This window comes from Vombatus ursinus, unplaced genomic scaffold (assembly GCF_900497805.2).
Source record: "Vombatus ursinus unplaced genomic scaffold, bare-nosed wombat genome assembly UNPS02009205.1, whole genome shotgun sequence".
Lineage (NCBI taxonomy): Eukaryota > Metazoa > Chordata > Mammalia > Diprotodontia > Vombatidae > Vombatus > Vombatus ursinus.
Window position 1 is genome coordinate 25504853 of NW_020948983.1, and position 10705 is coordinate 25515557.

Genomic DNA, 10705 nt, shown 5'->3' on the forward strand with positions numbered 1-10705 from the left:
TCAGTTTGAACTCTGGTTCAATCTAAGGGTGTCTGTGGGCAAAATACACCCATTTTGAATGACAGGAAACACAGGTGCCACTCAAGATACACACAACTTGCCTTAATTTGAAAGGGAACAGAAGACAATCAACAGGCTTTAATAATCACCTAAGACCAGCCTTGACCTAAAGCAGATGTGTCAGTGATCAATCCTCCCATTATTTCAAATGAGGTGGAAGAAAATGGGGAGTTGGGAGGGATAAAATTACTTTCCCACAGAAATTAGCCTTCAAGACTTACACACAAGACAAAAGCCATTCAGGAGCTACAGAACTAAAGGCTAGAATCCAGAAACATTGATCAGTCTTCATTGTTTTGACCAGACAAAGGTCCGTTCCACACAGGCCTTCTGTACACAATTTAGCATTCTAAACGAACCAGGTGACATTATTTTCACAAAGACTCTAAGGGAAAAGTAAAAATGGGTGGGGTAGGAAGGATGGAGGCAGAAGATAAACCAATTCAAATTTCTGTCCTAATGCAGCTGGTGAAAGGGTAAATTTTAAAGACCTAAACACTTCCACTTAACAAAAAAAAAAATTATTAAATAGGTAACAAGAATGGCCAAAAGACATCTGAGAAACATAACATTTTAATAGATGAAATAAATACTCCAGTACATGCATGATAAAAACTGACATTGGGGAAAAAAATCACTTTTGTTATAGTGTAAATTTTTGAAAACACACTCACAGTAGCTTTCCCCCAATTCGCAAAAGACATGGCAAAAAACTCATAACCTTCACTCTTTCCACAACAAGTGTACTTCTAACCCAACATTCAATTTAAAAAAAAAAAAAAACACATACAAAAAGGTAGCTACATCCATGTCTAATGTGTGAAACTGAGGTAACCTTTAAAACAACAACAAAAAAAGGACAAAAAAAAAATCTATAATCTCCTTCCTGCGCAATTTAACAGTAAGATGTGGATGGGAATTTCTGAAAGAATGGTTGTAGAGTTGGGAATAGGGGTGGGAGGGTGGCAGAAAAGAAAAGAAACCGAACCCAGCACGGTTAAAGCTCTCCCATCCCCCAATCCCAGGAATTGTATAAAACTTTCCAAGGTTAGACTCTCCCTCACTTTTGTTTCTACTTATGGTGATGCTTTTGAAGGTATTTCTCTCGTGAATTTCAAGTGGGGTAGAGGGAAAGGGGGGAAAATGGGGTGTGGAGGGGTGAACTTCATCTAAGCGATTTCTTTGGTATAAATGGGCGGGGAGGGAAGTATTTTTCTGTAGTCACAATCAGGGGCAAGAAGGGAATAAACTGGAGAAGGGGGTGAAGGTGGGTGGGGGGCAGTCGGGATAGGGTTAATTCACAGAATTGGAATTCACTGGCGGTAAAGTCCTGGGCGAAGACCTCTCCCTTAGTGCCTGAGATAGCAGGTTGCAGCCGTCCGAGACGGCGCAGGCTGAATTCCTCAGCCTTTCCCTGTGGTCTGTCATCTTGGCGCCCCCGTCGGGGTGCTGGGCTATATCCCTGAGGCATTGGGTCAAGAGCACGCAGGCCGACACGACACTCATGGCCCCACCGAGGATGGCGGTTTGCACCGCCTTGCCCTCGGAACTGACGGAGGCGGCTCGACCCAGGAACTGGGGCTCGGTGGCGAAGCCCACCAGGGCGCTGACCGCCTGTACGAGGGGCCCGCTGAAGAGCGCGCAGCGGCTGCGGGCCAGCTCGCTGGGCGCCGCCTTCACCTCCCGCACGCAGGCCAGCAGCGCCGACGCGCTGGTGCTCATGCACTTGACGCCCAGTTTGAATTGCTCTCGGGCGAAGCGGTCCCGGGACTTTTCGCTGGCCAGGGCGCAGGCGTCCGTTAGGAACTTGAGATTGCGCGACAGGCTCTGGGACACCTCCAGCAGCAACTGGGGTGTCATGTCCGCCAAAGGAGTTGCTCGCAACACCCCACACCCCTGCTCCACTTCGTGCCGGCAGCGGGTCACTCGGTACCGGTCCACCAAGCCCGGCTGTGCCGGCTGTGCCCCTGGGGTGGCCACCGCGGCTAAGTAGGCGGCATGAGCCGAACACTCGGTCAGCGAGACGACCAGCTCGCCCAGCTCCGCCAGACTGTCCCCGGCCTCGCTGAAACGGCCCATGTTGAGTTGACTTTGTACGTCGTGAGTCAGGATGGAGAGCCCTTTTGTGCGGGCGATGATGGTGTCCCGACACTTTTCAAAGGACTCACCTCCGGGGCCGGAGGAAGCAGTGGAGCCTTCCGACAGCACCGGTCGCGCCTCACTAGACAGCAGCAGCAGATCGGCCACCAGCTGCATCTTCACCTTGCAGTGGTCGCAGACCGAGACAAGCCTCTTCCGTGGCTGCGAGCCGACCCCGACGGCACTCGAGTGACAAACACCGCTAGCAGGAGCAGGAGGAGAAGCCGCCTCGCTAGTAGACTTCCCCGAACTCCCGCTAGCCATAGCGCCGGGGGAGCACTGGCATGCCGCTGGGGAGCCCGCTACCGCCGCCGCTGCCGCCCCCGGAGCCGTCCCGACTGAGCTGGGCAGGGCCGCGTTGCCTTCTCCGCACCATCATGCCATCCACCGCCGCGAGCAGATGGCACCAGGGCTGCGGCGGCCGAGATAGAGACAGGGCGGGAAGCGAGCAAAGAAGAGAAAACGGACGGCCGCCTTAGGGGTGGAGGGAAGCACTTCAGCGTTCTGCCTCTTTGCCTTGGGGGCTGCAAGCACCATCAACCGCCGGGAAAAAAGGCAAGAAAAAAACAAAATCAGCACTCCCCACCAGTCGGGTTCCGGGAAAGTCCGCACTGGTTCTGTCTCCGCCGTGGAGCCACCGCCGCCTCCTTCCTGGGCATGGCCCTGCCAAGCCGACTGGGGTGGGGGAGGCTGGGAGTTGTCCTTCCTTCCTTTCTTTGAAATCAAAATCCTTTTTCTTAGGGAGGAGCTCCGGGAGACTGCGGATGCACAAACCCGATTCTGTTCTCAGCACTTAGAGGGCCAAGCTCGGGCACCTAGGCGCACGTGTGTCTCTAGAAACGCAACCGAAAGAGAAGTCACTTTGGAGCGGCAGAGACGGAGGCACGCACAAGCAGCGGCGGGAGCAGCCGTCCCGCATCTCTCTCTCTTTCTCCAGTCTCCGGCTATCAGGAAGCAGCAGCAGCAGCAGCAACCACCCAGCGGAGGGTGTGGCTCGCCTCGGTCAGCCAGGCTGCGAGAGTCGAGTCCGGAGGGAGCTGAGCACAGATTTAGCGCTGGCCGGGGCCGGGCGCCCGCGGGCCGCTAGCTAGCACACCACGCCCGGGCGCGCCTCGCCCGGCGCCCTCGGGGCTCGGGCCGTGGTGGCGGGGAGTTGCCTTTCTTCTTCCTCTTCTCTCCACCGCCCCCCACCTACCCAGCCCTTTTCCACCGGGCTTAGATTCACTTTCCGCGGCTGGGCTGGGAAGCGGCGCCCCTTCCCGGACCATGCATCAAACCTCCCCAAGCTTGCTCCCGCTCCGAATCCATCCTCTCCAACGGCTGCTGCTGCGGCTGTGGCGGCTTTCTCCCGAGGCCCCGGCTTAAGCGCATCCCCCCCCGGATGCGGGCTCCCTCCGGCAGTGGTGGCCTCTTAAGAACTTAGAAGGTTCCCGCATACAAGGGAGGGGTCTCCGGGCTGCTGCGGGAACCAGCTCGGGCCCTAGCTCCTGCCATTTTGGTAAACCACCAACTTCCGAGCGAGGGGAAAAAAGAAAGAAATTGAAGGAGAGAGGAAGGCTGGGGAGGGGAGGGGGGGGGCGCAGAGGTGGAAATAAACAAAAAAAAAAATGTTTCCTTTCCCAGCGCGTCTTCACCTCCCTGGGTGCAAAGTAGTGGGGGAGCCCCCGCTGCCACTGCCACCCAAACGCTGCATGGGTTGAAGGGAGGTTTTTCCTCTTCCCTTCCCCCCCTCCCTACCCCGCTCGCCTCGTTGCCTTTGCCGTAACCTCACTTGAGCCTATAGAAATCTTTTGTGTGGCGTCACCGCCCTTCGTTTAAATCCTGCTTCCTCCTCTACCCTTTCCTCCCGCCCCTCTCGGCATCTCCCGGACGCTTGCGCGATTAGCTGCTCCTCCCCTGGAAACGGGGCGGGCGGCTGTAAGTAGTCGTGGGAGCGCCAGCGCCTTGCTGCGGTCAGACCTGTCCCATTCATCTTCGGCTCACCCCGATCCTCATCCTAAACTCTAAAGGGGATAAGCCTTGAGGCAGTCTGTTCTGCCTTTTTTTTTTCCTTTCCTCCATCCCCCTCTACCCACCGTAAGCCTCTCCCATTCAGAAGAAGGGAGAAAAAAGGGATGGGGACTGTCGTCAGGTTTTCTAAAACAGCTTCCCGCAGAAAGGACTGCAGCATGCCCAGTGCTGGGGCACTGCTTCAGCCTTCTCCTTTAGGCAGGCTGTTTGCATGAGTCAAAATGAGAGGGTCCCGCGCTTCCTTCAGGCAAAAGGAAAGCAGAGGGTGTCTAAAATGCGACACTTTGCAGGGGTGGAGCTGGAGGAGGGACAGGAAGACCGCATCAAGGTATTTTGCTCTCTGTTCTACTGTGGCCCAAGTCTGCAACATCCCAGGCGTTCCCTGGGTTTGAAATGATCTAATCAGACACGAGGTACTGAATGATGCTCAGTTACAGCACTATGAGGAAACCTGCGTTTCTTCAGAGGTTCCAGAGCTTCCTTCCATGCACATAGTAGGTATTTAATAAATGATGGTTTTAATCCCCGTTACTCGACTCCCATTGGAAATAGCCTGCATACTGAGGTCTAAACAGTGAAACAAGGGGGCAGGGAGGAAGGGATCTGGGTACTTTACAAACCAGCAGTTGTATTGCAGAATTAGCCAGTCTTGAATGAAATGAAACCACTATTAGATGAATTAAGATCTTATTATTAATTCTTAGATTAAAAGACAGATCCTAGGGGAGATTTCCCCCTCCCAGCTCCCACCCCTAAATTTTTTTCAGCGACCATCCCTTAGTGGGAGGATTTTTCCAAAACTAGAGCTGTTATTCATGACCTTTCTTTTCTTCTTTCACTTCTAAGATGCAACTGTTCTTTTACTGTCCCCTGCAGTAGGCATAGCCATAGTGTGTATGATCAAGAGAACATGTGCTCTATTTTATACATCTCGCCCTACACACACACATATATCACATATATACACACAGAATTTCTATATCTACGTATGCTATGTTATATTGATACAATATATTTTACAATGTGCAGAATGTGAAACCTATTTTATACATAGAAATGTGCATAAAGTTCAAATTCAATATATTAAGTTATTGTATACATTGAATCATATACTGAGCCAATTACACGTATCGCAGATATAGATATAGATGTATATATAAAGAGAGCATATGTGGTGAACTATATTTTGCAGTTTCTCACGTGTATGTATATAGGGCAAGGTAGATATTACAGGTAGACGGCTTCTCCTTACTCTATTATCTTGCTTTGGTAAAGGTATTGAACTCTGTCCCAGACCCCCCAGCACCACCACTATTTGTTTCGCTCTCTAAATAGGACATCCCTCCTGTTACCTAATCTCTTGGATTATGATCCTTACCTACCCTCCTTTGCTAATTCACCCTTACTTTTTAATCTCAGCCCAGATGAACTTTACCCCTTCTCCCCTCCGCCCCAGCTTCCCCTGATGCTGGGATGGTAAGGTGTTGTTTCTGCTTGAGTAAATACAAAAACTTCCGATCAAAATTCCTGTCCTTGAAGTACTTGAACTCTGGAACTATGCAGACAGAAACTCTCTGAACTAGTTTCTCTCCTCTATTCTGGTCTATTTAAGCTATTACCGACCAAAGCTTTAAGGAAATTCTTACTCCAGCGGCAAATTCAGTTTGTAGGGAAAGGGGACAATCCATACCTTTTAAGAATCAAGTGGGATGCCTCTAGGCAGTGCCCCTCACGTCTTGTTAATAGTGCTATGTGGGTGCTAGCTCTAGCTTGGTCCCTTTCTTGCATAGTTGTATCCTTCCCCCTTTCTTGCATAGTTGTATCCTTCCACCCTACCTTTCATCTCTTTCTTAAGTACACACTTCTATTGAGTTGATTGCCACTAGCCTCTCCTGTCACTCTTTACCTTGGTTGGGTTGGGTTGGGGGCTCTCTCTTCTACACTAGAAATTCCAAGGTCTTTTACAACTGTGCCCCCAGGGTCACCACGCAGGGCTCCCAGCTTCCTATCCTGGATCACCACACCCGACCCTCAGGGAGTCACCTCTCAAGGCCCACACCTCCCGGCCATTGTCTCTTTACTGACCTTGAACAACAACACATCTCTCGTTCAATTACACTTAATTCCTCTGACTCCACCCAAAACGAGAATGATTCAAATCAACTTAAAATTTTCTGTGTGGGTTGTGGAATTGTCCTTACCTTCTCTAGCACCTTCCCCCACCCTCCCCTTAAAGCTTTAATTTATTATTTGTAATTGGACTCATACACAGATATAACTTATGGCTTTATACTGTTCAAGTAGCCACAGTATACCATCAAATGCTGTGTAGTGAGGAAACCAAGATTCTAACCTTAGCTGTGCCACTAAAAAACTGTGTGATGCTGGGCAAATTAGCCATCCTCTTGTTTCAGTTTCCTCCTGTGTAGAATGAGGGGACTGGATTAGATAATTTCTATAAATTCCTTTGTAGCCCTAACCTTCTATAACTCTGTAACCATTAAATGGTTTAATGAAATATCCACACTTCAAGTGCTATTAACTTAAAATAATTTATATTAGCTTAGAAAAGGATCAGAACTCAACAAAAACAACAATCCAAAAATCCTTTATATTTGACTCTGCAATGTGTTTCACAATATGGCAATACCCAATAAAGTAGATATTTATTTTTAAGCTTCTTGAACAAAGCAAATGGGAGGGAAAGCCTATTAGTGAAAACATGATTCAGAAGGAATAGAGGAGTTGTCACATTTCCCTGTTGAGGTCCCATCCTTTCAGTGACCGCTCTGTATTGGGCATGTGCAAAGAAATCAGCAACTTAAATAAAGCTGCATTCTCTCAGAACTTCTCTTGAGCAAGGGAGGTGGTAAAACGTTTAGATTAACAAAGGTTGCCGTCATCACTCTACTCAGTTGAATGAAGGCCCCTCACCACTAAAGAACCAGGAGCCACTACCACCACCACATGAAGTACCCTGCCATCCACTTTTCATTGGGATTGTGGTAGAAAGTGACGGTGTGATGAAGTGGCAGTGTGCTTCCTGGAACCAAAGGTCCCTACCACAATACCTTCCCCAGTGCTCTTAGGATCAAAGCTATAACAAGAGTGGGACAACTAGAATTTTGCCCAAGGTAATTGAATTTAGAGGACCCCAACAGCAATTTCAGTCCTTTGGAAGTATAGAAACAACAGAGTTTAACGTATAGGTAGAAGGCATAATTTGTTCAAATGCCAGGCTACTAGATACCAGCATGATAAACTTCTTTGCTCCCCTCAAGTGTCTTCACCATCTACCTCATACCCAAAGTCCCAGGCTCTGTTTCCCTACCAAACAGTAATGCCCCACCCCCTTTTCCTATTCCTACCTCATTTGCCCAACTCAATTCAAGACACTTGCCCTAGTAGTGATTTTGGGTGTCCTGAGCACAAAAATTCCTTTTTTAGGTTCTGAATAGGTTCTGAATGTTTTTGTTGTTTGTCCTTTGTTTTCGAAGAGGACCAATGATATCACTGATGACTTAACTTGTACATGAATTGCATATATGTGAAGCCCAGTTGCACAAAGTCATCAGCCTCATTCTTCCAGAGTCACTGAAATCCAGTGGCAAGACAAAAATGAAGACGACTGTTAATGGCCCAGCATGTGATGGATAACCTTGATTTCTTCCATGTCTTACCAAAATTCTAAGTGCTCCACAGCACCTGCTTTTGAAGCAAATTGTTCTCATCTGCCCCTTCACATGCTTGGGGTAGACGTATATATATATATATCCATATCTATATCCATCTATCTATCATCTATCTATCATCTATCTCTCTCTCTCTCTCTCTCTCTATCTATCTATCTATCTATCTATCTATGTTCCTTAAAGCAGGTCCAGTAAAGACTTGTACTACTTTGCAGCCATTGTGTTGTTACTACATGTACTTAAATATTCTACCATTTGGTTTCCTTAATTAACCTAATCTTCTTTCTGCCGCTCTCATCTTCCCCATTAGCCTCAGTTAAAATTCCAACAGACTGTGCTGGAACCATGGTAACACTTTAACCTTATATTTTTTAGAAAAGTATGAATTAGTTAACGAAGCAAAAAATTGTAGGCACTAAAAGCCTAATGGCATGCTTTGAGGGTAGTTTGGATTGAAGAATCAATGGAGCTGATAAGAAGGAAGCTAAGAACAGATGTGAAATTACTGAATAAAATATTATCAAAGAGGCTGCAGTAACTATTATAAATGTTGTATGCTATAACCAGATTGATTTTATACCAAGGTTAGTTTTTAAATAACCAAGGTTATTTAAAAAACTATAAATATAACTAACCATCTTAATAATAAAAACAAAAATCACATGATTATTTATCAATAGATACAAAAAAACTTAAATGTAATTTTGCTAAATATATTTTTATGCTAAGAAATTAAAAATAATAGGATAAATGGATCCTTCTTTAATATGTGGTAAATAGTTTCTAAAACCAAGAGCTAACATTATCTGTAGTGGAAAAATATAGGAGGCCTTTCCAATAAGATTGGGGGTAAAGAAAGAGTGTTCAATGTAACCACTAATAGGTGATATAGGTCTGAACATACTAGCCACAGCAATACAATATAAACAAGAAATTGAGGGAATAAACACTGACAAAAAGGAAATAATTTTTTTTGCTAGTGTTTATTTCCTTATTTGTATTTTATTTAAATCCCAACATTGTAAGAGTATTGGTGTATTTTTTTTTTTACTTTTTCATTGCCAATATACAGTATTTCTACTTTGCTCCTGAAAAAGGAAGTGAACCTTCCTTTAGTAAGAGAGAGCATAATATAACAGATGGATAGCCTCAATGGTGCACTGTGTCCACAAAAGAGTAAAAGACTTTCTAGCAATGCCTTCAATAATAGATTGATCCTCTCAAGAATTTATGGAAATAAGTGGGCAAAGATCAAATAGGATGAGAAAACACATTTTATTTGTAAAAGCCTAGATTTACCCTGGTGAAAGGAGTACCCACATCTGATAAGGTTAGTAATCTTTTAAAATATCAAAGAAGAATGAGTAAACCAGGCCTTTTTTTTTTTTTAATGTACTTGTCTATGCACTTAGCTTCTTTTTCTAAACCATTTCAAAACAGTTGACATCAACTTTTGGAACACAGTGTTTATAAATTGGAATTAAACTCTTACTAGTTACTTTAATAAAACAGTATTTCCAATAACCTATTATTCTATACTAATAGCAGTCCATATTTACATTGCACTTTAAGGTTTACACAACAAAGCTTTCCCCAGAGTCCTACATGACATAGATAGTGTAATTATTATTAATACTTTTTTCTTTCTTTTTTTCAAATTTGGATTCACTCTTCAGGCTGGAAGTATAAGGGCTACTCATAGGCCTGGCCTCCACTCTGTCATTGGAGCCTTGACCTGCTCAATTTCCCACCTGAATGGGTTCAACCTTTTTTAGGTTTAAGTTTCTTATTAATATTGAATTTAGTGGTTTAATTCATTACAACTCAGAACTCCCAAGTTCAAGAGATCCTCAGCCTCAATGGTAGCTAGTATCACATGCATGTACCACCATGCCTGGCATCATTAACCCCATTTTACACACAGTCAAACTGAGGATAAAAGAGGTATAGTGACCTAAATGTCATAAAGCTAGTAAGTATTAAAACATTGTTTTGGACCTAAAATCTCTATTGCAGTGCTTTCCACTATGTCAAACTGCCTTCTCATTATAACAAGGGCAAAATTTTACTTTACCAGATATTGTGTGACCTTAGAAACAACGCTCATCTTTGTTCAACATCCACAACTCAAACTGTTAAGTGTCTTTATTTTCTATTGATCCTGCCTGCAGAGATACTATGAAAACGGTGGAGTTTTGTTAATTTTATTGATTTCCTAGGGTTCCACAGTTACAGGAGACAGAGGAGCCAAACACTTGAGTATAGGAAGGGTGGAACCTGGCTAACATTTTATGCAATATACCATGCTTTCTTTTGATGTGATCCAGACAAGTGGTTGGAGGGAAGATCTAGGATTCCTGTTTATGTTGAGCCATTTTTATCAATTTGGTTCACCTTAGCTCCCCTCCAGTCTGTTGGGGTTGCAAGCAAAATGAAGTTAGAGACAGAGACATTATCTTCGGCAACACAGAGACTAAGTTCTAATGCGCCTTCATTATTTTCTTTCTCTCTTTCTCTCTCTCTAGCCAAGACCTGCTCTGGTAAAGCAGAAGTAATTTTCCAGGTACCTCAGGCAATAGATGTACTTTTCCTCTTAGAGAAATTCAAACCTATTTTCTGAACTATGAAGGTAATTCAGTATGTAAGATAATTAACCTATTCTGTTCACTTTAACTAGACTCATACCCTTTACTGGGGTCAGCTTTTTTTTTCCTATGGGAGAAAATAAAAAGAACGAAAATATTTTTCGTTATCAGTGTGCTTTAGGCAAGGTCTAATTCCCTCATCAGTTTTTAGATTTGTTT

The 10705-nt window shown here is 45.2% G+C and overlaps 1 protein-coding gene across 1 annotated transcript; it reads right to left on the reverse strand.

Moving 5' to 3' along the window:
* Positions 1-1272: 1272 nt before the first annotated feature.
* On the reverse strand, positions 1273-2537 carry TLNRD1 (talin rod domain containing 1). The gene has a single exon (XM_027852154.1). It carries the CDS (start codon positions 2461-2463, stop codon positions 1354-1356), a length of 1110 nt encoding a protein of 369 aa, XP_027707955.1. The 5' UTR covers positions 2464-2537; the 3' UTR covers positions 1273-1353.
* Between the last annotated feature and the right edge of the window lie 8168 nt (positions 2538-10705).